We start from the raw sequence: 26,344 nt of genomic DNA on the forward strand, positions 1-26,344 counted from the left end.
AGCACGGTATCATATTTTTGGGAAAAATTTATCATCATTTGTAAGGTCGTAGAGGTGTTTGACTAGCCACACTGGAAGTGTCACAAACCACTGTGGCTGCGAAATTTGTAGTCCAGACATAAGACGAGAAGGCAAGGGAAGCACAAGGCAGGTTCTGTACTTGTTTGGACTAAAAGTTCAAACTTGAAGGTCTGATATTATAAGTGGAAAGAACCATCATCAATCTTTCTGTTTTGCTTTCAGTATAAGAGTAAGACGTACCCTCTGCCTGAGTAACCTTACACTAGACACTACAGGACCACTTCTACCCAGCACTCCCCAGCACTCCCAGTATATAAGACCACCCCAATCCACAACCAATACTCCCTCCCTTTAAACACCACCACCATCATACCAAAACCCCATCAAAACATCACCCATCTCATAAGCCCACCTGGGTCACCATATGCCCACCAAAAGTCAACGCAGCATGTGCTATCACTATTATCCCTACACACCACGAGTCATCCCAAGGCAATAAACCGCCCCGAAAAAAAACCGTCCCGATCCTCCAAACCCCTCCAAACCCCTCCAAAATATCCCATTTCCAGATTCCCCTGAGCGTGACAGCCTCACAATGGCCCTGATTGTTCTTTCCCTATTCCTTCCCTTTTGGCTGCGAAATCCTCAGATCCTACAATACCCAAACCCATAACCATAACCATATATCATCCACCACTCCATCGCACGGCAATCCCAAAAGGCTTTTCCCGCCGGCTAATGTACGGAATATCTACATAACCTGCCACGCTTCCACATCGCTTCTCTTTGTGGTCCTTGCTTCCTCGGTCTCGACGAGCCGCGTAGCAACCTCCAAAAGGACCGGGGCCTGAGCCTCCAGGCTGAGACACATTTGTGCCTGTGAATAACAGATCCATATTCAGGAAAAGCTCTAGGGACCTCTACCAAAACACATTCAATAAACTCTTGATAAATAAATAATATTAAATTTCCTTCTTTCCTTGCCGGTGCCAGTGTGACGGCAAAATACCACGACACACAGACCAACGAAGCCTTGCAAGTGCTGTCCAATGGATTGTAGCACAAAGCGAGCCAAACAGCAATTCAATGGCTGCGAAACCAGGCACCGAGCCAGGGCTGTGCAAAACAACAAACCAGATGGGTTTTTGGAGTGGAGGTTGGAGACGGTTTGATTTATATAGGTTTTCTGTTGAATTCGACTTTTTTTTCGGGCTCCACCTAGTCTGGGTCACCCCCTGGTTGACCCCTTGGTGATTCACCCTGGGGGGTGGGTTCCTTCATAGTATTTTCTTCCTTGCGCAATCGCACCTATTCTGCACTCCAACGGCTGTCCTTGACCAGTTAGGCCGTCATCAACACAAGCAATTCTTTACCTGCTTTTGCTTTTCTACTTATACCCGACCAAACGGCTTTTTGTCTGGGAAAGCCTCCTTTTTAATCTATTCACTGTTTTGTCACCATGCCAGGCCTTTTTTCAAGAAGAGTATGTATCCTTAGCTTGATGGCTGCTCCATCCCCCACCATGACCACTTACTAACTTTCAGAAACGTAATGACTACCATGGTTTCGCCAAGTACCTGGATATCCAGGGTTATAATCCCCCTCCAGTGCAACAACCTCGCTCCCAGAGTATGAACAACGCCTCCCAGGCCGCTTTGGCGGCTTTGTCTATCCATAATAAGAATGCCCAGGATAACCAACATCAACAACAATACAACCCTTCATTGCAGGCGTACCAGGCTAGTGGAAGAGCAAACTCCCTTGCAGGAGGTCATAGATCCAACTCTATGCGCTCGTACACTTACAACCCGAAACCTTCGTACCAGACTGGCCCTGCTAACACCAGAAGCTATTCATTGAGGTCCAATTCGCTCAGGGGTGCTCCTCCTGTCAGATCCAACTCGTTATCTCAAAGACCTACTCCCGCTGCTGGTAGACAGGCTCCTTCCCAGAGAGCAAACTCCTTGACCGCAAGGCAGCCGCCGGTCGCAAGATCTGGATCATTGACCCGTAGTCCTCTTAGTCAGAGAGCTGGCTCTCTCACCGGTTCCCATAGAGGACTCAATTCGATGCTGGGTTTTAATGAAGAGGAAGAGGAGTACAATGATGACGATGTGATTTCTTCTACGAAAACGACAAAGGTTGTTGATTCCATGGGTAGAACCTGTTCAATCACAACTGAAACCATCAGGACGTTGCCAGACGGCTCCAACGTTGTTGAAACAACCACCAAAAACCTTTCAAGATCAGGTTCTCGCTCGAATTCCATGCGTAATAACTCAATGAGCTTGGCCCACTCTAATGCTAACTATAATCTAAACAAGATCGAAGAGGATCTTCAGGATTTTGACTACAACTACTTGGACCAGCCTCCTTCTCAGCCACCTAAGCTCAATTTAGGTCACCATGAACCTCAGCAGCTGCCACAAAAACAGCCACAGTCTCTTGGTCCGGCCTTTGAGGGGTCCAGACGCTCTAGTGATTATGGTCAACACCCTCCTCCTCCCTCGCAACAACCATCCCAATACCCTCAACAACAAGCAGCTCAAGGTCCAAGAGGTCGTCATGAGGTATCTGGATCACCTTCGACGTCTACTTCCCCTCGCTTGAAGTCCATCTTGAAGCAAAGTCCACATGTGGCACATCTCAATCTGCCTCCCAACCCTGAAGCTGACCGTCTCAAGAACAGTCTTAGCCCTAATGAAGAAGATTTCAAAGATGCTAGTGAGAAATTGAATTATCACAAGAGCCCACCGTTAAAACCAACGGTGGCTTCCAACGCATCGGGTGGAAATTCTATCAAGTTCTTGGAGCAGGTTGAGACTATTCCATATGAGTCCAACAATCACAATTACGCTGAAGTACAGCGTGCTGAGGCCCTCAAGCAAGCTAAAGAAAAGCAAGAGGGTATTAACATGTACGAGCAGGCTATGAAGGTTGCCATGGCAAAGGTTTATGGATCCAACGACGGAGGTACTCTGGCTCTCACGCCGCCTCAGTCCCCACAAGTAAACCAGAATCAAGACAGCAATGGTCAATTTGATAAACTAGTGGACAACAAAATTAAGAAGGATCAAAAGAGAGAGAAGGATGACGGTGGTGTGAGAAGCAATTATATTTACGAGAACCACCACAAAGACTTTGCCATGCATTCTCTTCGTGGTGAGGATGAGCCAGGTCAAACCTCAAGGAAGGAAAGAGCGAAGGAAGAGAAGAAACAACAGAAGGATGAGGAGAAAAAGAGAAATGATCTTCTCAAACAAGCTCAAAAGGAAAAGAAGAATGTCGAGAAGGAGGAGGCAAAGAGACATAGAAAGACTTCAAAGAACCCTCTTTCCTTCCTTGGTATTAAAATGAGAAGAGGAAGCTCAGGTTCGATAGCCTCCTCGTCTGCTGGTGGAGTCCGTCAAGAAAAGGGACACGAGGAAGGTCTGCAGTTCTCGTCAGAATCTGGCAACAGATTGACTTCTCAGCCAGTTGGAGCAATTCAAGAAGGTCAATCTCCTACCCAAGGACCTAAGGATGATGATACTGCTGGACAAGCAAGACTGACGGGTGATGTTCCTGCTGCAGCTTATGACTTTCCTCCTAAGGAAACACAACGGTCTGTTGAGCCCCAGGCACAGTCTGTGAATTACACTGCTCCTAGCGGCCCACAGCAACAGCAGGAGCAGAGTTCTATCAACACACCCAAGACCCCTGTTGAACCCACGTTTGGTCAATCAATTAATCAAATTGCTGCTGATTCTCCTTCAGAAGACGTTTTTACTCAACCCGAGCGTCATGATATCTCCGTTCCTCCTAGATCTCCCTTGAGAGATGCACATGCTGTCGAAAGGGAGAAGCATTTGAGGTCGCTCTCTGAAGGTAGTAACATGACTGATTTCCTTAATTCTGGACCGGCTGTTCAGCCACCTGCCACATTAGGTGAGGCTGATGAGGCATTCCATGACTCTAGAGATGATTTCATTGATGTTCCAGAGGAGTACGGTGGTGAGGAGGCCTTGCAGGCGGATAATGGTGCACCTGATACTTTAAATGACGAGGAATCCTTTAAAGTGATACATGTTCCTGCTTCTTCACGGGAAGAGGATAACATTGTCGATGATGCATCTCCTTCTGCTGCAAAGGCCAATCCTACTGAGCCTGTGCCCTCTACTGCTGAAGTGCCTGAGCGTTCAACGTCCACTGAGCCCTCAGCTTCCACTGAGCCTTCTAGGGGGGCTATTTTTGGTAGTGTTTCCCGCAAGAAGGGAGAAGAGACCACACAGGGACAAGTTTCTCAACTGGACCTTCCAACAATTGTGTCAGGCGAGAAAGGACACCCAGTCGTTTTGGGAAGCAGTGCTCAAGAAGAGCCCACTACTACCTATAGCACTCTTGATCCTGGTTCTCCAACCTCAAATAGGAGACGTGTACCAACTGCCATAGATGATACCGCTACGATATCTTCAAGTGAATCGGCTGTCGATGTCCCTGTTCCAGAGAAGGATACAGTCGCCGAACGTGCCCAGGTGAACCCTCAGATCGCTACAACAAGCGCTGGCGCCTTGGAGCCAGATGCTGCGGCTGAGACCCGCTTTGATCCTAATCAAACATCTATTTCTGGAACCACCGAATCTCAACCTGCTGCTCATGAGAAGGAAACTACCGAGAAGGAAGCTACCGGATCATCTAATGTCAATAATGACCCATTAGCAGCAGGAGCCATTGCTATTGGAACCGCAGGCTTGGATAAGCAGCAACCTGTTCCAGACTCGCTTGGTGTTAGACATGCCACTGAAGAAGCTCAGAAAGAGCAGCCCTCTCATTCCTCTGGAGAGGCTACTGAAGTCTCTGTTCCTTCGCAACAAGAGAAGAACAAGAAGCCCAAGAAGCCAAAGGGCCGCAAGTTCAAGAAAATGATCGACAAGTACTTCATCAGCTCCTACAGTCGCTAATCTGTTTTTAGAATTCCCGCTTGTATTATTTTGAATTTAATGCTTTAATGTTCCTTATCTTTCTCACTACTTGTACGTGCCCACAGTTCGCATAGAAGGCGCACCTGAGTCGATAACAGTGGGGCCTCATCTACCACACTTATGTCATGCCTCTGGAGTCATTGGACATACCTACTGGGCTGGATCTACCCATGAACCACAGCAATGTCCCCCTGTCAGACGGCAGACACGCTGCCCTGCTGAATGTGAATCTTGAAAATGCATATAAAGAACTTCTATGGGCATGTAGAATCGGAGACACTGTCATGGCTGATTCGCTTACGCTCTTGCCAGAGCTTGATATCAATAAGGTGGACGAATGGGACTACCTGCCATTGATTCTTGCGTCTCTTTGTGGACGTTTAGAGATTGTCAAGATGCTTTTGGCCAGAGGAGCAGTATGTGAAAGAGACACTTTCCAAGGTGCCAGGTGCATCTATGGTGCTCTTACAGACGATATTAGAAACCTTCTTTTGAGTTATAATATCTCGAAGAAGACAGATGAGGACCAGCCGTTCCTGGCCCATCTTTCCAGCTTGCTATCGCCAGCATTGACAGTGTATGCCTGTAAGGACATTGCTTTCGTGTTTCCACATGAACATGATAGACTGCTTCAAGTATTCGTTGTTAACCGGTTCCTTCTATCTGCCAGAAGTTCGTACTTTCGGAAAAGATTCTCTCCTGAGGGGAAATGGTATAATGCGTCAACCCTTAAGATGTCTAAGGAGTTGGATGCGAGGGTCTTCAGATCTATCGTTGACTATATGTACCTTCGAACGGATCTGTTGCCTTTGGAAGATCCTCTGGTCCAATTGCTAGCCCTATGCGCTAAGTTTTCTCTTGATCTATTGAGAGAAACTCTTCTGGACGAAACTTCGAAGAAGCCCAAGGCGGTGAAGTCCCGCCAGGGAGCTGAACTCACGTTCGTAAAAGGTGCCAGGCAAGATATGGGAGACTTTTTTGAGGGCCATGTTCTTCCCAATGTTCTCGTGAAGTCTCTCGATGAAATCGATCTCAGCGATGTGAAATACGGTGGTAGCGACATTAAGAATGAGAAGGGGGAGAATGAAGTTGAATTTCAAGACCTTGATGTGTCACGGATTCTTTCATTTGAAGAGAAGGAAAGCCTTTTGAAATCAACTTCAATTCCTGACGCTATTCTATGTTCTCTCGATTTAGATTCGAGTACCATAGTGTTCTATCCTGTTCATCGTGCAATGCTTGTCCGAGCTAAATTCTACCAAACCATTTTCGATCCCTCTTGGTCGGCAGAGACTGCTAATCTTCCTTTGCTATCAGAGAGCAAGTACGGGACAGCTGGACAAACAATTATTGATAGGGCGTTACTAGTGCCACAAGACATCCCAGTCATTCATGCCTACATGGGCGCTACTAGAAGGGAAGTATCTGAAGCAATTCTCCGCTTCCTTTACTACAACGACTCAATTGTAATCGATCCTGAGATTGCCGTGGAGACTCTTCTTGCATCTGACGAACTCAATATTGATAGACTCAAGTCCATTAGTACGGTGAGTCTTACGAATTTTGTCGATGGCCTTAAGTTTGAAACTCTCAAGGCGTTGCCTTCGAAGGTCGGATACGATGTCTTTGAATTGATAGAATTAGCTTGGCGCCTCCAAACGGATAGGCTCGAGCAGCATATGACGAAACTCATTGCACACAACATCGAGGCTGTTTGTGAGGACAAAGAGCTTCGTGAAAAGTTACTAGATTTGATCAGAGCCAGTGCCCACAGGATTGAAGAGCGTCAAGCGACAGACACCATTGAAGTGGTCGATGATATGCGGTACTACTTGGCCAAGAAGTTTGCCGTCTACGACGAGTTCACCAATTTGGAAGGTATCGGTGCCAGTTTGAACCCTAACATGGCTGAACCAGAAGATAATAGGACATTCAAGGCGGCCTTGCTCGACTACGAACACGATGTGGCCATTGTTGATCAGCTTCTTGACGAGTTGGGCTTAGAAGCATAAAGTGCCTCATGCTAGATAAAATAGAAACGTATTTATTATGAACATCCCAAGTCCAAGCATGCGTCAAGACAACGGGTTATGTAGTTCACAACAAGCCCCTAGCAGGTACTTCCCTTGGCATTTTCCTCTTACGTAGCTTGGAGCCATTCGATACATTACTTTCTTTCAACTCGTTTGTTGGTTACGTTTCCCTTGATATGTCTTGGCTGTGTTGTGTGTAACCTTGGCTACTGGCCCAAGTAACTTCGCGTATATTCTAACGCTAAGTACTTAAAGGTGCGTAATGGCATTATCAATAACCTCACCCTCATTTTGCAACCATGCTGCTTCAAGACCTTATTGCTAAGTTCCAATACAAGCAGGTCCTCAAGTCAGATCCCCAAACCAAGTCACTCGTCCTTTTAGGTTCAATTGATAATGAAGACGCAATTGTGCAGTTTGAGAAGTCTGCCTTCAGCGTCGAATCTGATTCAGAAGTATCTGCTCAGAAGCTTATTGAACAGTTGAGGCTAATTCAAAATAATGATATATATTACTGGTCTCTGGCTACGTTGGCCCAGGATGTTGAGACTTTGCCAGCTGCCAAGGTGAACTTGATTTACCCTGCTACTGAGATTCATATCAAGAAGTACTCACAGCAACAGCTACATGTTGTGAGAGAAACGCCCGAAATATATCGTGAAGCAACAGCTCCCTTTATTGAAACTCAGAAAGGAGACAGAATCCAATGGGTGCATAATATTTTGTTTCACGGTAAAGAAGCAGACAGTGTCTTGTATCATGATAAGGATCCAGAGAGTGGGTTTGTTCTCCTCCCAGATATGAAATGGGACAGAATAAGCATGAACGCTTTATATTTGATGGCCATTGTCCAGAGGACTGATATTTCAAGTGTTCGTGATCTCAATTCCACTCACATACAATTCTTAGAGGACCTACAAGCTAAGGTGAAGAAAGTCGGTTCAGAGAAGTATGGTGTTCCTGAAGATGAATTCCGTGTTTTCATTCACTACCAACCATCATATTACCATTTCCACATACATGCTGTGAGAGTTACGCATCCTGGCTTGGGCGATGGTATCAATATTGGAAGAGCCATCTTGTTAGACGATGTGATCCAGAATCTCCAGCTTGTGCCTGACTACTACCAGAAATGTAGCCTCACATATGTTCTAGGAGAGAACCATAAGTTATGGGATGTTTTACTGAAATATTACCAATGAGAATAATGCCATGTCTATAAACTAATAATTGAATTCAGCAGTCTGTGCTTTCTCGGCCATCTTAGCCATCCTCAACATCTTCTTCCGAGGATCTTCCTTTTTCTTGGTAGACTCTCCGCCGAACGTACCACTGTTCTTACCAAGTTTTTTCGGCGTTTCTCTTAAGCCAAATGACTTTGCAAGGTGCCCAAGATGTAACAACTTAACATTAAAAAAGTTTCTTTCCGAGGACAAATGAGTAGCATAGGCTCTGATATGCGATGTAAATGCATGCAGCGCTCTCTCAAGAGCTTTTGAATCCTCCAAAAGCCATCTTTCAACCTCGAGATGCCATGTAGTGGCATGGATGTCCCACTTTCCTTCCTTCGCTTTGGGATCAACCTTCTTCCCTTTAGCGGGGGCACTTTCGGTATTCTTTTCACCGAAGCTGTCTTTGAGTAAAGCTTCGAAGTTGACAATTCGAAGACTTCCTTCCTTTGGGTGAACAACACGAAGCTTTCCGTCGACATAACCTTCCTCTTCTCCAGGAAGAAGGAAAAGGGTAGCCTCACCTTTATTACCAGCTCTGGCTGAACGTCCGATTCTATGCAAATGATCGTCAATTGAAAACGGTGGGTCATACTCCACCACGTTAGCGATGTTTGGCAAATCCAATCCTCTGGATGCAACGTCTGTACAGAAAAGAATAAGATGCTTGCCTTCGTTATTGCCAGAGTCGCTAACAAACTTTTGGAGTGTAGATGTACGCAACTGCTGCGATAAGGAGCCATGCAAGCGGAAGACGACAGTATTGTCATCTACCTGGGGAGCCGTCAGGTAGCATTGTTCAACCTGGGGTTCACCATCTTCATTTTCTGAGTTAGACTCTTTTTGGCCTGATCTACCACCCCGCGTGAACACCTCATAATGGAAGTTGACAGAATCAGAACAAGAGAAGAAAACCATAGATCTCGTCGTCTCGGTTCTGTAGTTTTTGCTTGCTCTCTTGAGCTTTGCTGCAAGGGTCACTAACCTTAACTTTGGTGGAACCACCATCACCTTTTGTATAAGCTGGTCCGGAGCAGTGGCATCTCCATGGAAAGTAGTATCATTCTTGTCAATAGAAATCCACTGAGGATCAGTCAAAACAGTACTACCCAATTTCTTCACATCCTCTGGCATAGTGGCAGAACAGAGAACATTGACTATGCGGTTTGGTAAGAGAGGCCATTGGCGAGCTGAGCTTGAAATCTTGGAATGACGTTCTAAGTGGTCAGTAATCTTGGTAATGGTCTCCTGGAAGCCTAGTTCAACAAGTCTATCACCTTCATCCAAGATGAGCCATCTATTCTGGGACACGTCGAGGGATTCAGTATTTTCCAAGTGATCAGCTAAACGGCCAGGAGTTGCAACAAGAATGTTCACACCCTTTCTGATTCTAGCTTTCTCGGACTTCTTCTTTTCACCACCCACAACAATTCCTGGAACAATGTGATGGTGACACCTAAGTACAGCCTCGAGAACAGAATAAATCTGCGAAGCCAATTCTCTCGTGGGAGTCAAAATGATACCAAAAAGGCCACTTTGTCTGTTTATCTGAGTCTCCTCCGACATCATACGATGCAACATCGGAAGCACAAATGCCAATGTCTTACCAGAACCTGTTTGTGCTTTGACAAAGAGATCATTATTAGCAGTAAGCATTTGAGGAGTGACAGCTCCCTGGACTTTGGTTGGCGAAACGAAGCGCATGGAGTTCTTAAGATGGCTGCTTAATTTCTCGTTTAATCCTAACCCACTGAATGTTGAAGCATCCCGCAATGGAGCGTTCGACGGGAGATGGGATGTCTCGTTCGACTCGCTTTCCTGAAGCGTCTCACTGTTCTTGTTGGAAGTAAATAACGAGGACACGTAGGAATTGTTCTTTCCACCGAACTCACCAGAGCTTTCATTGAACTTGATCCTCTTTGCCAGGCCTCCCAAAGGCTCTCCATTTTGTCTTTTTGGTTGGTCCTGGTCTTCTCTAGGCTTTCTGGGCTCTCTTCTCTTGACTTCATGTTTTGGCGTCAGCCTCAGCTCTTTACTCGTCTTTGTCTTTGGATTTTCATCCTCGTATTGCTTCTGTAGCTCGTTGAATTTGTTATCAGACACCTCGATACTGTTAACTCCAGAACCTCTTTTCCATTCACGTCCTTGCAGCTTGAGCTTAGCGTTTCGGCGTTCTCTCCAACGGCCACCCTTGAAATTAGCAGCCTGTTGTACGGGCTCTGCCTCGGTTGAATCTGGAACAGCGAAGTTGAGGATTAATTCATCGTCACTCATCGCTTTGGTTATCTCTTCTTTAGAAGTAGTATCTTCGAGATGAGGGACTGCAGGATCTGATATGATGAGGCCGATGAGCTCTGGCTGCTAAAATCGAAGTTGGCATCAGGACATAAAATTCTGATAAATTTGGGAGGGAAGCAATATAAGGGTAAATAAAGGCCATTGATAAATCCATTTCCTTGTTTTAATCTTAATTTTAGAGGGAACCTGATTTTTGAATGATTGTAATATTTCTACGAATAATAGCTTGGGTGCGAAAACTAGTGGAATAGTTACAAATTTAAGATTAGAATAGCACTTTTCTACAAATATAAAATTCATAAATAATGATCTTTTCTCTTTTATATTATTTGTGTAGCCTAATAGTCATACCTATCATTTGTTTACACCCCTAGCATTCTTAATGCCATATCTATTATACATTTATGCGAAATCAGAGTATGCTGTGACTGCCTCAGTAGGATCTTGAGATGGAGACTGAAGGCTTCCCAACATTTCTTGAGTGGATGGATCTGCTGTGGTTCTCCAGCTTAAAGTTGTCCATGGCTCCTCGTCAAACTTTTTAATATGCTTGAGACAAGAACCCAACCCTCCAAAGGTACCCTCAGACAGCAACTGGTTGCTGGCTTTGGCCGCAGTTTGCAACACATGAACAGCACTTTGCTTTGTAGGATCCAGTGTGCTCACTTCTTGCTTCGATTGAGTAGTGCGTGTCGTTTCTAGATCATCAATGTACTTGAACAGCGGTTTGAGCTGTGCTGTGCTATCAACTGGAAGAAGCACCATCTGAAGGTTACCATCTTTCTCGACGATTTGGCCAACATACAAACCACCATCAGTGCCTGTGAGAACGCCCTGTAAGTTTGATGTAGCAACTCGAGTACCTAATTCTTCAGCACGGCCCTCATCGTAGAACTTGCTTGTGTCCATTGGAACCTTCATTTCCAAAACCTTGCTGCCGACCTTGATAGATGATCTGAGACGCTCCTGGTCAAATGGGCGACTCTTTGGTCTGCTTGTGTACTGGAGCACATGGAGTGATTGAGATGATCTGTGTGGTAGTGATCCATGGACTATAGGCATGGTCAGGATCACCGGGTCATCGTCCTCTTCCTCCTCCATGACACCTTCGTTAGTGTCCTGGTACTCTTCTGGGGCAGGAGACTCCGAGATGTCTTCATCCTCAGCGACAAATAGATCTTTTTTGTCCATGGTTAAAGAAGCTGATAGATGGTAGTAGCTATTTCGCATCTCAAAAAGTGTACAGGCAGCGCAGAGTATGGAGAGATGGGGGAAGCTGATGTGGATATGATGCCAACGCTTTGGCAAAGAAAAGGAAGGAGAAGAGAAAAAAAAAAAAGAAAACGATTTAAAATAAACGGTTTTGGTTTTGTATGATTCAACATCAGAGATCTAATAGCGTGAGTGGGACGAAGAAGGTATTAATGTAAGGCTGGTTGAATGGCTGCGAAATTGTACTGTGATAGTGTAAAACAAACAATTTATTCAGGTAACAACAAAACTAACTTCTAGGAAGTGTAAGTCAATTCAATGGAATTGAAGATATAAAGGCGTAAAACGCTTAACCCTCAAGGTCAGCAGCAACCTCTCTCTTGACGAATGGCTCACCTGGCATGAATCTCAACCAGCCCCAGCCAGCCTCAGCATCAGCCTCAGCGTCTCTCTTAACAAATGGCTCACCTGGCATGAATCTCAACCAGCCCCAACCGGCTTCAGCGTCGGCATCTCTCTTGACAAATGGCTCACCTGGCATAAATCTCAACCAACCCCAACCGGCCTCGGCGTCGGCTTCGGCGTCTCTCTTCACGAAAGGTTCGCCAGGCATGAATCTCAACCAGCCCCAGCCGGCTTCAGCCTCAGCATCACGCTTGACGAATGGCTCGCCTGGCATAAATCTTAACCAGCCCCAGCCAGCTTCAGCGTCTCTCTTGGTCTTGTCGTCAGAGAGAGAAGCGTAGGCCTCCTCCATGATGGTGGAGTTGAGCAAGATGACGTAGCGACGGTCACCGTAAGTGGTAAGCAATGGGTACTCATCAGAGTCGAAGGAAAATTGACCGATGATGGCTTCAGTTGGAACACCGAAGGCGCTCTCGACAGCAGTTGGAACCTCAGTAGTGGTTGGAGCTGGAGCAGCAGCGACGATGGAAGCAGCAGCGGCAATGATGGCAGTAGCAGAGAACTTCATTTTTTCTTTTTTAGTGTTGAATGGATGATTTGCTTATGAGATTGAAGCTAGGAGTGTTGATGATAAAAAAAAAATAGACCAGAGGAGGTCCAATCCACCTCTACTTATAGTTTTCGAGTCCTTCTCAAATGTTTCACCAATGTCCATTGACATCCCAATCTTTTGGACAAGAAAAGTGGATTTGTAAAGTGAAAAATAATATATTCCATTTTAGGACCTCAATGGACACCTCAAAACTTGAGAGTTATAATATATGTATCTCAACGTCGCAGAGGGTCCATTGAAGACCTAAAACGGAAAACATATTGCGAGGGCGACGCCCAAGAGCCACTCTTTAAAAGCAATGGAAGGAAATCTTCCTGGATTATTTTGTAGATTCCAGGGGCGCCCTTTGATTAATGCTTTCCGATTCGTTAGCCAAGATTCTGCCAATGTTCAGAATCGGCTCCACCGAGAAGTATCACCCGAGAATCAACTCTTTTTCAGGACTGATTTGGAATGAAAGGAGGTAATTATTTGTGGGGAATAGGAGAATCCCGTAGTAGATGGTAAATCGGTGGTTTCACTTCTTCCATTAAAGAACCAAAGTGTCAAGAGAGTCTGGCTTCGACCAATCCTATAGCTGGAATCCAAAGTCTTAGTAGATCATGTTGAAGAAATTTCACCTATTTCACGGCCAAAGGGTGGAAATGAACTGTAAATCGGGCAGCTTTGACTGCTATCCATTTCAGATGGCGCCATCAGGTCGGTAACTCATGGATGATGGCCTCGGACAGATGGAAACTGAACTTCAGATCATAGAATATTTCGAAAGATCTAAGCATCAGCAGATCTCTTAGGTATTCTTGGTGGGCGCTTGATTTATCTCGAACTTTCAATGCTCCTCCATCCATCACTTTTATATCACCAAGAGTCGAATAAAGTTGGTAATAGTTTTTGGGCTCTGCAAGTCAATGATTTAATAATACACTTCTTTAAAAGAAAGGCTTAAAGCGTCCAAGATGGTTGATGTATCACGTATATCTGGATGATCTCAATGACAACAAGGAAAGAAACAGCCCGAAATATACAAGGTGTTCTATTTCATTTAAACTTAACTTTCCATTCAAAAACCTCAACATTAGAAGCCACCTTGGGTAAATATGGTGGAAGAAAGACGCAAACGAATACCAAAATGTCTTTTGCCTCTAGTTAGGAAAGCCTTCACCAGGTAAGAAATCCAACGAGCAACATGAACAACAACCATTGCAAACTAGGATCCAATGAGGTCAATTGAAGACATTGAGTATCATAAGAATAGAAATAATGGTGTTTCTTCAAAGATTCACCCTTTAATCGAGTTCATTGGCTGACATTGGTGTCACAACGAATAATCATCCAAAAAAGCAGTTCAGAGGCTTTAAATGGCCCTGATTTTCCAGCCACGTAAAGAAAACAACTCAATAAGTATATGGTAAAAATTTGAGTCAAAGATTTAAAGTTTGAAGCATGAATATTCCAATGGCAAGTATTTGAATATACGATTTATTTTGCCCGCACTGCAAATCTTTCATCTAATCCGATATAGTGTAACGGCTATCACGGTTCGCTTTCACCGAGCAGACCGGGGTTCGACTCCCCGTATCGGAGCTTTAACTTATATTTTTTTACCTTTTAACTACGACCATACCATCAAAAATTGCCGGGTTGCCCTTTTTGGCTTTTGGTAGCAAAACAAACTCTCTACACGTGCTTTGCTATAGCAAAACAAGCAACGTGCGTTCAGTGACACCACGAGGTCAGCCTAAGTCAAAGTCACATGTACTGCACATGGTTGCCGGATACCAGAAACGGTACAATCTGGGGTAATGACCGCAAAAGTAAGCGGATGGCAGGAAATGGGCCTCCAAAGGTGTAGAAACAAGATCCCAAGGCTAAACAGGCCGAGAAGGAGATTGGTAGATCGAGAGGAATGATACGGGCGATAACAATGGTGACGGAATTGAGACGGTTGTTATCAGCGTGTTTACAAGTGCGCGGTGCCTAGATAAGCACTGTACACGATAAGGGTAAGGGAATGGCATGTATTGGAAGCCAAAAAAAGGACACACAGTGTCGACGAAGTAAAGATCTAGCGACTGGTAATAAATAAAGCAACGCCGGCGCCTTTTATGTATTATTAGGAGGAAACAGAGATGCGCTCCAGGTTCAGCCAGACCTGTGGCTCTGGATCTTCTTCTGCTTGCTGCGTGCAGCCTTCAGCTTATCGGCTTCCTTAAATACCTTATTTTTGCTGAAGTAGTTATTAATTTTAAACTTCTCCGAGTATACGGACTCGGCCATATCGTCGTCGTCGTCAGACACCGATAAGACCGTGTATTGGTTGTGGCTCATGCGAGAGGAGGCCCGGCACCGAGGCACCTGGGAGGTCTGCTGCCTATGTCTGCCAATGGAGGCAACCTCGGCATAAGACAACTTGCGGTAGGCAATGTCGACAAAATCCTCGGCGTCGTCGTTCATCGACACGTGGTAAACCTGCGACGAGTCTCTGTCGGGCATGGTGAAGGAGGTGTTCACTTCACTTGACTTCAAAGGGCCTGACGAGGAGGAGGCCTTGGAGAACCAGCCAAGGGACAAGACAGACTTAAACATGAGGAAGGACGGGATGTTAAAGGTGTAAAAAAGAGTGGGATCCGCCAAGTAGGTGTGGAGGAACGGCTTGTACTAAAAAGGAGGAAAAGTACGAGGAGGTCAAAAAGCCTGGGGGCCACGGTTCCTTTATATATTGTAAACAGAAGGGTGCAAATGCGACTGTGCGTTAGGGTATCCTGAGGGGTGTGCCACATGCTGGCGCATACAAAGTGAGGGACAAAAAAAGAGTGAGAAAGGGAACCTCACACTGACTTGCCCATAGTTAACGCTGTGTGCATGGAGCTGTGACTAATAGCTGGGGAAGGTGAGCAAGAGACGGTGGCGAGGTGGCAAAGGGCGAGGATATTTAAGGTTTAAGGAAGGATGGATTTACGTTTATGAGTCATAGGATCGGGATTGAAGGGTTTTTCCGGATTCGGCATTCGGACCAATTGTGGAATGTCCTAGGGTTAATGGTGGTTATGCGCTGGGGGTCCCTTTTTTGTGGGACAGCCCAAGTCACGTGACAGCACACATCCCACATCATACCACTAGCAAGTACCAGCCAGGTTTTTCGGCTCGGCTTTTCAAAGTGGTTGGTAAAAAGTGGTAAATGCTTTTCTTTTGTGGTTTCTTTGTTCACTAGCACCCACTCTACGCTCTGTGGCCTGTGGTGCGAGCCACACACGACTCTCACCAAACCTCGCGTAACATCAACACTATCTACACGCACATAGGAACGAAACACAACTATGGACGGCTGGGCAGAGGTATGTACCATTTGATTGATGTTTAAGTTTTTGTTCTAACAACCAGGTTACCCGAGTGTCCGCCACCGCACGGCCCAACCACCGTGGCGATGTGCCCCAGATAACTTCGCTACTATTTGACCACACCTCCAACCTCATATGGTGCGCAGATTCGTCTGGGTATTCATGTTCATATACGCCATCTCAGCAGGATAACACTGGCTATGGCATGCAGAGCCCGCTTTCGCTTTATAGATATACGAAGTTTCGAGCGTCGCCACGTGGTGACCCGATTCTTCAGCAGCTCAACCATCAGAAGGGTATCTTTGCTCTTTCCAAGTCGTCAATTACCTTTAACACAAGAAGAGGCCTTAATAATGCATGCTTGACACAGCTGCTGTTTAGCAGCGGCTCAGATAAACAGAGCTTTGGCGATTTGACGTGTATGACACTGGCATATTCTACTTCTACTGATATCATTGCGGGAGGGAAACGCTCGTTGTTGAAAATTGACGTGAACAAGCCCTCAATTGTACAGCATTACGAACATGGAAAAGAGCTCCTGTTTGTAAATCACCTGTCGAAGATGCTTGCGCTTGGTAACACTTCCGGTTCGGTTGACCTTTTCGATCCAACATCTAACGAATTGATTAAAAGCTTGTCTGGCCACAGTGGCCTTCTTTCCGACCTTGATGTGAAGGGAAACTATATTGCAACTTGTGGGTACTCTGCTCGTCCAAAGCGGTACGGTACATCCTCCGCAAGCTATGTCGTTGACCCGTTGGTCAACATCTACGACTTGAGAATGATGCGTGCAGTTTCTCCAATTCCATTCCCAGCTGGAGCCAGCTTCGCCAAGTTCTACCCTAAATTGCCGAACATCGTCGTTATTGCATCTACATCAGGCCAGATCCAGTTTGTCGATATGTACGACCAGCTGCAAGTGCATTTATACCAGGCCGACTTGTCATCTCCTAACAATCCAAACAGTGTCGCTGCAGCGACCTCATCATACATGCTCAATTTAGACGTCAGTGATAATGGTGAATTCCTTGCCTTCAGTGATGGCCATAACACCATGAGTCTATGGGGTATCAACACTGGCAATTCTGGAAATTTCGTCAACTATCCTACCTCATTAGATCTTCCCGAAGTTGCATCCCAACCATCTGCTAATTCCGTCGGCATGGACGAGTCCTACCCACTCAATTCAGTGGGTTTGCCCTACTATAAGGAATACCTTGCATCTTACTTCCCATCGGAACGAATCTTTACGAAAGAGCTCCTGAAAACACCAGCAAAAATTGATCAAGAACTTCTAGATTTAAGTGAACGCAATCCGGGGAAAATCTTACCTTACGATACATCCAAATATGGTCCTCGTAATGTGATCAAGGACGATGAGGAAGACCACACGAAAGCTCCGGTGAAGGACAGAAACAATAATACCAAGCCAGCTCTTCTTCCAAAGTTTATCAGTGAAAGGAGTGCAACTGCTTCTCCTATTCCAAGAGAGGCCGAGAGCTCACCAAATGCTAGCAGTGTGACTTCCTTCTCTGAAGCTACTCCCTCTAATGACATCAACCAACAGCATTCTCAAGCAACGGCATTCGAAGATCAAAATGATCCAGAGACTATCTTTCAACATAAAGCTCCATACACCAACCAGGTTCCATCGTGTTACAGTCGACTTGAAATTCAATATTCTAAGTTTGGTGTCGATGACTTTGACTTTGAGTACTATAACCAGACAGGTGGACTCTTCTGTGGTCTTGAAAACCATCTTGATAACTCATACGCAAACTCATTGATTCAGATATACAGATTCCTGCCAATTTTTTACAGCGTTGTTACTGGAGGACTTCTAGAAGAATGGCTTCCTAACTCGTCTGAAGTTATCATTGATCAAGAGAATCCTCAGGGCTCATCGGTGTTGAACGAGCTTGGCTATTTGTTTGACATGATGCATAAAGCAGGGGGAAGGAACGTCAGCATCAACAACTTCTCGCTGATCCTCAGTGGAAGCCCGGTTGCAAAGGCTCATGGGCTCGTCGTTGAAGATGATGGTAAGTCTCTCAATGCTCGGGAGTTACAGATGTTGCTCGTTACATTCAACAAGTTTTTGGTAGAGTCAGTCATTAATGATTATGCTAAGCAGTTCGGGCTTTTCCTACAAGATATGACATCGATGCATTATGAGCTTAATATCTACACCAATACTGGTGAGCTTATAGAAAGACAGAAAGGAAGTCAGGCTACTTTAGATTTGATGACCCCTCCAGCTAACGCATTGAATAGATTGGGTGGTCATGGTGCAACTTACACTCCTCCGCAGGCGGCTCATTCAAAGAGGAATTACAGTTTGCTTACTTACCTTGAGTATTCCTTGAACCAAAGCAAAGTCTTGCCTCCTTCGAACCTGAACCCTTATCCTTTGGATGTCAAGCAGACACTCACGAAATTGGGTCCTATCCTTCTGATCAACATACCATTTACCGCACAGGAATACGAGCTTCTAAGGCATTACAAGAAATGGCTTGTACCAGAGTTTTACACCACTGTGGGCAATAACCAAAAAGTGAACTTCAAGCTGGTGGTTACACACTTGAATCAGCCTACAGACAAATACGAACTTCTCGGCTATTCTTGTCAGATTAACCACGATGCCAGTACGGCTCCCGGTAAGCATAATATGGTATCATACATCAAGATTAAGTCACCAGCATCAGGTAAAGATCAATGGTTCTTGTTCAACGATTTCTTGGTGATGACGGTGCCAGAGGAGGAAGTGTTCAACCTTTCATACAGTTGGAAGAAGCCGGTCGTCTTGGTATACCACAATGTTGAAAGTCCACACAATCAAAGCTTCTCTTACTACGAGATTGAATTTTTCCGTTCTATTCAGAGATTGGATGACTCTATCCTTTACAAGGATCATTTTGCATGCGGCATAAGAGAGGGATACAAGAGAGAATACGAGCTTCTTACGAAACAAGAGGCTCCTGAAGTTGGTATGCTTGTTGCGATAGATGCTGAATTTGTCTCGCTTAAGCCAGAGGTTGCCGAGATCAAATTAACTAGCAAGAAGAAGATTGTACGTCCAAAGATGCTTTCTTTGGCTAGAATATCTGCATTGAGAGGAGACGAAGGCGAGAAGAACGGCATTCCCTTTATTGACGATTACATCGTCCATACGAGACCGATTTTTGATAACCTTACTGAGTTTTCAGGTATCGAAGATGGTGACCTTGATCCTAAGAAGTCAACGAAGACCTTAGTTACTCTCCAAACAGCATACAGAAGGCTTTGGCTCTTGCTTAATTTGGGTTGTACATTTGTTGGTCACGGCCTCAAAAGTGATTTCAGATGTATTAACTTGCAAGTTCCAAAAACACAGATTCGTGACACTGCTGAGCTCTACTACTTGGCAGACTTCAAGAGAAAGTTGAGTCTTAAGTTTTTGGCTTACGCAGTGTTACAAGAGTCGGTGCAGACGAGTAACCACGACTCAATTGAAGATGCTAAGACGGCGCTTTTGTTGTACCAAAAATACTTGGATCTCAAGTCCAAGGACGCTTTTGACAGAACCTTGAGACATGTTTACAACAAGGGCTATAATCTTCGGTTCAAGGTGCCAGACCTGGAGTACTGAGTTTAGCGCTCCACCGGACAGAGAGTGAGGAGAGTCCGAGCCCAGAGGAGATACATCAGTGCACCATACAGTAACCAGCCTACCGCTCTACATAAAATAGTAACGAGCTTAATAACGGATGATACTCATTGTACGAAAGACATCTATAACCTAGTCCAAAAAGTTGCCGTGACATTAAGTTACGACTTATTCATAGATTAATCCAAAAAAGCAACCCTTCGCAGGGCACTAAGTACTTCCCAACACTTTCTTGCGGCTTCTGGAGCTGTCAAAGAAACTATGACACCAGGGGAGCTTCAAGATGATACATCCTCCAGAAACACGGATTCTACGTCACAGAGAAGTTCAGATAATTCAGAAAGTGGCTTCAATGAACCAAGTTCACAGCCTGGCCAGGACCAAATCAAGCCTCCTAGGCCCACATCACGAACGCCTACGCACGAGAAGAAACCACATTTACGAAGAACTCACATGAGGTCCCAGTCACATACGAAAATGCCCACTAGACTTAGCACATCTGGCCCTAAACCCAACTTGAACCGGTCCAAATCGTCAGATATCATCAGAACTCAGAGACAGCCAGGCATAAAGCGGAACAACAGGTCGTTTACCAAGGTCGCTGGGTTTCTCCCGTTGCATAAAACAGTGCTGAATAGCTCAGTGAAGGCACCTGGAACATTGAACAGATCAACACTGGCGAACTCACTTAAAGGCTTTGCTCCATTGCGTAAGACTACGCTGAATGGGTCAAGCAAGGATAAACAAGCATTGCATAAGACTTTCCTGAACAGCTCAATGAGGTCTAGTAAATCTCTGAATTCGCTTAAGGGATTGAACAATTCAGTTAATAATGGCTCAGGAATAGGCCTTCGGCTCAGTTCTAAACGTGGAAGAGCTATAGTGAAGCTTAACGAAGATGCTGAAAGCAACGAGTATGAAGACTTGAGCGAAGATTCAGAGCTGGAAACTCATAGCAGACCTCAGGATCAATCTAATGAAAATATCTCACTGGACCAGCAAGACTGGAATGAGGAGAATAAGATCTCTGAGGTGCCAGAGCAGTCTGAAAGCTATTCTTCGAGTGAGTATAGGAAAGCGCCAGAATCAGACGAGCGCCAGCCCTCTCAGACATATGAGGCAGAGAAAGAGAACTCTCAAATTGCTAAAGAAAGAGAGCTGGCATTCAAGGAAAAGAAGGATCCTAAGAGCAGGCTTTCACAGGAACAGGACCAAGCAAAATGTACTTCGGAGCCCCCAGCGTACATGTCCACGAACAGCTCTACAGATGAACTCATGAACAATAATCTTTATGGAGGTTCCCTTCTTCTATCACAGTCTACTGGTCTTATGAGAAAGATTAACGAGCCCCTTGGGTACCATGCCTCAGGAGAAGCGTCAGACGATCGCCTTGATCAGACAACCCGTGACGAAAGTACTAGTGGTATATCGTTCAAAGCAAGGCCCTACAACGAATTGAGAAATAAGGAACCTGCCGAGCCAGTTCAGGCAACAACCACTGCAGCATCTGTCAGTTCGTACCAGCCTGACCAGAGCATTTTCAGCAATCTTCAAAGGAACAACTCCAAGTACCTTAACAATTCTAAACTGCAACGACCTACGAACCAAAGTCAAGGATCACAGTCCAACATCAGGACTGGCAAGGACTTCTCCAACTTCCTAAACAACAGTCATTCGTCCAACGGAGCTCCAGGCCATAACATAGAAACGAGGACTCAGCAACGTCTTTGGCTTCAGCGTGAAAACTCACTTATGGATGTTTCACTGAATATCGATGCTTCCAAGCTCCAGAACTTGTCCAACATGTCGCTCAATAAGTTAATGTTTGCACACAATTACAATAACAGTACCACCAACGTCAGGGAGCCAAGTCGAGCGGCCGGACAGCAGACCCCTGGAGTTCAAGGAGGAGGTCAGCTCGGTGAAGTCGAAGGTCAAGGTGCTGGTGATGCGTCAAACGTGACGAATCTCTTGTATCTCATACAAAGCGGTCACCAACAAGGTTCTGTGCGTTCAAGAACAGAATACGAGAGGCTCAATAGGGAGTATCTCAACGTAAGAAGGCATTTGAACCCAGTTGCGGAGTCATTGGATCGTTTGGAAAAGTATTATGGTGGCAAGAAGGGGTTGAATGTGCAGAAGAACTCTCAGGCTCCAAAAGGTGCTCTGTCGTCTGTTCATTCACAGATGATGACGGTCAACAAATTTGAAGAGTTTGCAGCTGACAAAGAGGAACGTGAGAACAAAGCAGCTTTGCTTGTGAACAGAGTATGGCAAGATGCATTGTTCCAGACCTCTTCCACGACCAGTCCTTCAGCCTCAAGACAAGGAGAGCCAAGCGACCAAGGAGGATCCCAATTCCATCACAATCCTCAGCAGATCCAGCAGCAGAAATCGCAGCCAATGAAGCCCAGTCGCAGCTCCAGTAGCATTCAACAAAGGTCTTCCTTAACACCAACTACACGTGCGGTAAAGCTTGCAACTCAAGCAAGCGGCGAAGGAAGTCTTCCACAAAGGTAATAATTCACGATAAAAATAACATGCATTTTAAACACTATCAGTTCTATGTACAATAAGGGTAAATGCTAGGGACATAGTGCACACCATGACAGGTCCGTCTCAAACTGGTACCACCACAACACCACCACAACTTCTCTCAAGGAAAGCAAAAGCTTTATCCTTGTCTCTGCTTATGCTTACCGTTGGACTTGCAGTAAACATACAATCTTCCCTTTCTTCTGACCATATAACAGTCTTTGCAAAATTTCTTCACCGAAGTCCTCGTTTTAAGCGTTCTCATGGCAGTGACAGCACCCGCAAGCAGGGACTGGGTAGCCATAAGATTAGGCACCACAAAAGCCCTAGCTGGTCTTACGGACGGAAGAGCACGCCTAAATATGGAGGTAAGACCCAACATGGTGAATAAAGGCTAGTAGGTAGAGATGAAATATATCGAGTGCGCGACCCCCCATCATGGGATTCACAGATAGTAACCACATTGGCCATATGGGGTGATGCAAAGAAAAGGCAAGGGAAAATCTGGCAATTTGGAGCTTACTAGGGTCTACATGTTCAAAGGTTATTCACTTATTAGCATTACAGTATGAAGTATGACGAGAAAGAGCTTAGTGTCTTCTGGACTCAGTGATGATCTGGTTCATCTCCTCGACCTTTCTGAGAGCTCTCTTGTGAGTACCCAATCTCTTCTTGGCCAACTTCTTGGCTCTCTTCTCACCAGCGTTTCTGATCAATTCGATCAATCTTCTCTCGTATGGAGCCAAGCCGGAAACCTCAGAGACGATGCTTCTGACGAACTTGGTTCTCTGGGAAAGAGCACCCTTTCTCTGGGAGATCTTTGGAGCAACCTCCTTAGCGTTGACCTTGTGGCCCTTGTTCAAACCGACAGCAATACCTGTTATGTTAGTAAAAGTGTTGGGGTGGTGGAAGCAGCCTATTCGGGGTTCTCTTCAAGATGAGCACTTCGTGGGAAGACAGGGGTATCATTGAAATTCTTTTCTTCATGGATGTTCATGTTTTTCATGTTCTTTGGATTTCGGACTCGATGGACTTTGTTTTTGAATATTTCGACATCGACTTGTGGATGATGGACTTGGAGTGAAAATTGGTTCTGGAGGGTCTGATGGACGGATAATTTGTCAAAGGGAAGAGCTTTGCTTCGAATAAAACCCAGAATTAGCTGCTGAATATCGTGGAAACATACCAGATCTAGCCATTTTTGTCTATTTAGTTACGAGAAGAAGGAGGAAACTTCAGTTGTAGGAGGAAAATTTTTCGTGAGGGTCTGAGGCCCACCTGCAGAGAGCTGAGGTGGGAGCCAATGTATGGGTGTACGGGTGCAGCGCAGCTTAAAGTGTGCAACTAGTGGAAGAGTGTAGGATGGGATGGATTCGCATTATATGAGGGTGGTGAATTAGTGTTAACTATGAGCCACGTGATGAACTGTGACTGCGAATAATGCCTTACTTCCACTGAGTTGGTATAGCTTTTCTATTGATGCAAAAATATGTACAAGTGATTCAGTAATTAAACTGTGATCTCAGAGAAGTCGTGGTTGTAAGATTCCAACTTCTGCACGAGTTCTTCGGTGCTCAACACAGTGTGGGCCTTGAGGAAGCGGTTCCATGGAGTAGGCGTGTAGTTGTCTCTGTACACGTATGGGTACAATGCTTCAAGGAGTTTCTTTCTACCAACGGTAATCTTCTTACCGGAATCCAGAACATGGTAGATAGTCTGGGACGAGCCCTGGGAGAGTTCTTCGATCTCCTTTTTCTTCAAAATGTCGTATCTCAATTTCCAACCCTTCAATCCCATGGTTTTGATTCTCAAAGGCGTTGATTTAAGCAAGTAGTTGTCCAAACCACCGTCCTTGTTGATGGTACGTAATGCTGTGGTGGTGGCCTTGGTGGCGATACGACGGTTCAATGTTTCAGACCATAGTTTGGTCTTCACCACGTTAGGAACCTGAGCAGTGAGATTCTTCACCTTACTCTCGGTTTCGTACCTGTGGGATCTCCTCTGTAGACCAGCAAAGAGGCCTCTATTCTGTCTTTTGAAGTACATTGTCTCGTAATCATATTCTGGGTAAAGCTTCTTGTAACGAGGGACCGTGAAGCCGGGACGTTTATCACCCTCCTTGTACACGGCATGGCTCTGTGGTTTGGCATACCTCGTGATCTTGAACATGGAGTCTCTGAGAGAAACCACCGAGGAGGAGAACTGTCTAGCAGCACCCGTGCATGAGCTAAATGGGTTCATGGTATGGCAGCTTAGAGGGTCTAGTTATGATGAATTTTTCTGTTGAGGTGGAAGCAAACCTCTGTACACCACCAGTATGGGTGGGTCTTGATTCACCCTACAAAAGTGGAAAAGAACGGGAATAGACTTTTAGATTGAGGGTAAAGGTTATTTTCTGAAGTTAAGTGGCAGTAACGAATGTTTAATGCTTGCTGGGTTCATTGCGCAGAATGTAAATCCATGGCAGTGTAGATGTCCCTCATACAGACTACAGTGAGGAAGTAGGAAGAGGCAGTAAGGCAGGCCACTAAGAGTGGCATACCCGAAGTGGGGAAACAGATTCCGAAAAACTTCCAGAGCCTAGTTTAGATTACCAAAATAATGATGCAATACCTGAATCGCTGTCCATGCGTCTGGACAACTTCTACGCTTTGTGGGACCAGCCATTGCATCAAACCATTAGAAACCCCGCCAAAACTCCCCAAAACTCCCCAAAACTCCCCCAAACGCACCATAATACACGGTCTAGAAAGCCCCGAAGCAAACGCATAACGAAAATCTGTACCCAAACGCCCTAGTCCATCACATTTATGTGGTGCAATGGGCTCCTCCATATTAAGCTCATGGCGTCAATGTCCATCGCCAAAACCCATGCCCGCCTCTTCCCTTGCCACAACGGTTTCCCATCAGCCACCCCAGCTAGACTTACAGAATCTAAGGCTGAAAACCTCAAATCTACAACGTCCATTCCTTCTACCTCCTAACCATATCCTCATTTGCAGCCACCATGTGCGGATTCGCAGCCATATCGAAGATCTGCGTAGCGCAGCAGCCGTTGCCTAGCCACTTCAGGCATTACTCAAAACACCACAAACGCAAACGTTAAGGGCAAGCGAAACTCAAAAAAAGAAAAAGCAAAAAACAAAAAATATCAAAACCCCTATCAGAAAAGCAAATGCCTCACCACATCGCCTCAGCCGCGTCAACGGCCCATTGTGAGAGCTTATACCTGTGACTTTTGCTACCCAATACCTTTGCCAGAGGAAAGTCGCACATGAATAGAACTTGTATTCCATTGTCAGTCCTGATTACAGAGACAGATAACCAGACGTGGAAGTGAAGAAATATAAAGAAAACGAAAAAGACATATATAAACTGAAAAAGAGTTTCCACTGAATGTAAAAATCTTTTACCTCCCCTTGGTGGCCTCCTTTCACTTCTTCTTCCACTGGTGTGCATTTGTGGACGCCGTTTGCACCCAGCGGGTTTCCTCGGAACCAGGCAGCTAAGCAGCTAGGCGCCCAGCATTGCCAGGCAACAGATGACGACGATTAGAGGAAAATACGAAGGAAGAAAAAAAACTGCCCACCAACAGACATTTCGTCTAGTAAACTTACGACTTTTCCCTTCCTTCTTTATTCTTTTTCGTCTATTTTTCTTCTGGGAATCGCCCCCTATTTATTCCTTTTTCCTCTGCTTTATCGCTCAACAATACAAACTCGGCGCCTCCTCGTGGTTGATTGACAGTGCGAGCCAGCCTCAGCGGCTCGGCTCGATTTCATGTTAGACAGAACGAGACGGTAATGACGTAGTGGTGAAGGGGAAGAAGAAGAAAATAAAAAACAAAAAAAGAGGAAACCAGGAAAACGTCTCCTTATATACTTTTCTATTTAATGTCTCTTTATAAAATAAACCTTCCTTCTTCTACCCTGCCTTCTTCCTCTTCTTTCCTCTCCTGTCTATCGCTGCGTTTTTTTCTGCTGCTCGCCCCGATATCTAATTTTCCTGTGTGCCTCCCAAACACCATCTCCGTACTTTCTTATTACTTACTCA

At 45.3% G+C, this 26,344-nt stretch overlaps 11 protein-coding genes and 1 non-coding gene across 12 annotated transcripts; 6 read left to right on the forward strand and 6 right to left on the reverse strand. All coding sequences in view use genetic code 12, as the record gives it.

The window, feature by feature from the left end:
- Positions 1-1,480: 1,480 nt before the first annotated feature.
- CXQ85_000930 (uncharacterized protein) lies at positions 1,481-4,961 on the forward strand (the record flags this gene model as incomplete). Its single annotated transcript, XM_025484657.1, has 2 exons — positions 1,481-1,504; positions 1,566-4,961. The coding sequence occupies 2 exons, from the start codon at positions 1,481-1,483 to the stop codon at positions 4,959-4,961; spliced, it is 3,420 nt and encodes a 1,139-aa protein (XP_025339588.1).
- A 146-nt stretch (positions 4,962-5,107) lies between these two features.
- Positions 5,108-6,994, forward strand: CXQ85_000931 (uncharacterized protein; the record flags this gene model as incomplete). The annotated part of the gene is made up of 1 exon (XM_025484658.1): positions 5,108-6,994. The coding sequence occupies one exon, from the start codon at positions 5,108-5,110 to the stop codon at positions 6,992-6,994; it is 1,887 nt and encodes a 628-aa protein (XP_025339589.1).
- A 320-nt stretch (positions 6,995-7,314) lies between these two features.
- CXQ85_000932 (5'-(N(7)-methyl 5'-triphosphoguanosine)-(mRNA) diphosphatase) lies at positions 7,315-8,217 on the forward strand (the record flags this gene model as incomplete). The annotated part of the gene is made up of 1 exon (XM_025484659.1): positions 7,315-8,217. The coding sequence occupies one exon, from the start codon at positions 7,315-7,317 to the stop codon at positions 8,215-8,217; it is 903 nt and encodes a 300-aa protein (XP_025339590.1).
- Positions 8,218-8,238: 21 nt separating this feature from the next.
- On the reverse strand, positions 8,239-10,518 carry DBP7 (putative ATP-dependent RNA helicase; the record flags this gene model as incomplete). The annotated part of the gene is made up of 1 exon (XM_025484660.1): positions 8,239-10,518. One exon carries the CDS (start codon positions 10,516-10,518, stop codon positions 8,239-8,241), a length of 2,280 nt encoding a protein of 759 aa, XP_025339591.1.
- A 426-nt stretch (positions 10,519-10,944) lies between these two features.
- CXQ85_000934 (DNA-directed RNA polymerase III subunit) lies at positions 10,945-11,733 on the reverse strand (the record flags this gene model as incomplete). Its single annotated transcript, XM_025484661.1, has 1 exon — positions 10,945-11,733. One exon carries the CDS (start codon positions 11,731-11,733, stop codon positions 10,945-10,947), a length of 789 nt encoding a protein of 262 aa, XP_025339592.1.
- Positions 11,734-12,103: 370 nt separating this feature from the next.
- MFALPHA (mating pheromone alpha) lies at positions 12,104-12,727 on the reverse strand (the record flags this gene model as incomplete). The annotated part of the gene is made up of 1 exon (XM_025484662.1): positions 12,104-12,727. One exon carries the CDS (start codon positions 12,725-12,727, stop codon positions 12,104-12,106), a length of 624 nt encoding a protein of 207 aa, XP_025339593.1.
- Positions 12,728-14,284: 1,557 nt separating this feature from the next.
- Positions 14,285-14,356, forward strand: CXQ85_000936. The gene has a single exon. It is a non-coding gene; the product is annotated as a tRNA-Glu (tRNA).
- A 558-nt stretch (positions 14,357-14,914) lies between these two features.
- CXQ85_000937 (uncharacterized protein) lies at positions 14,915-15,358 on the reverse strand (the record flags this gene model as incomplete). Its single annotated transcript, XM_025484663.1, has 1 exon — positions 14,915-15,358. The coding sequence occupies one exon, from the start codon at positions 15,356-15,358 to the stop codon at positions 14,915-14,917; it is 444 nt and encodes a 147-aa protein (XP_025339594.1).
- Positions 15,359-16,315: 957 nt separating this feature from the next.
- Positions 16,316-19,738, forward strand: CXQ85_000938 (poly(A)-specific ribonuclease; the record flags this gene model as incomplete). The annotated part of the gene is made up of 1 exon (XM_025484664.1): positions 16,316-19,738. One exon carries the CDS (start codon positions 16,316-16,318, stop codon positions 19,736-19,738), a length of 3,423 nt encoding a protein of 1,140 aa, XP_025339595.1.
- Positions 19,739-20,017: 279 nt separating this feature from the next.
- TCO89 (Tco89p) lies at positions 20,018-22,276 on the forward strand (the record flags this gene model as incomplete). Its single annotated transcript, XM_025484665.1, has 1 exon — positions 20,018-22,276. The coding sequence occupies one exon, from the start codon at positions 20,018-20,020 to the stop codon at positions 22,274-22,276; it is 2,259 nt and encodes a 752-aa protein (XP_025339596.1).
- A 154-nt stretch (positions 22,277-22,430) lies between these two features.
- Positions 22,431-23,288, reverse strand: RPL39 (60S ribosomal eL36 domain-containing protein; the record flags this gene model as incomplete). The annotated part of the gene is made up of 3 exons (XM_025484666.1): positions 22,431-22,617; positions 22,898-23,168; positions 23,237-23,288. The coding sequence occupies 3 exons, from the start codon at positions 23,286-23,288 to the stop codon at positions 22,431-22,433; spliced, it is 510 nt and encodes a 169-aa protein (XP_025339597.1).
- A 512-nt stretch (positions 23,289-23,800) lies between these two features.
- CXQ85_000941 (mitochondrial 54S ribosomal protein bL28m) lies at positions 23,801-24,532 on the reverse strand (the record flags this gene model as incomplete). The annotated part of the gene is made up of 1 exon (XM_025484667.1): positions 23,801-24,532. One exon carries the CDS (start codon positions 24,530-24,532, stop codon positions 23,801-23,803), a length of 732 nt encoding a protein of 243 aa, XP_025339598.1.
- Positions 24,533-26,344: the final 1,812 nt, after the last annotated feature.

This window comes from Candidozyma haemuli (assembly GCF_002926055.2).
Source record: "Candidozyma haemuli strain B11899 chromosome Unknown B_2014730914, whole genome shotgun sequence".
In the NCBI taxonomy this organism is placed as follows: Eukaryota; Fungi; Ascomycota; class Pichiomycetes; order Serinales; family Metschnikowiaceae; genus Candidozyma; species Candidozyma haemuli.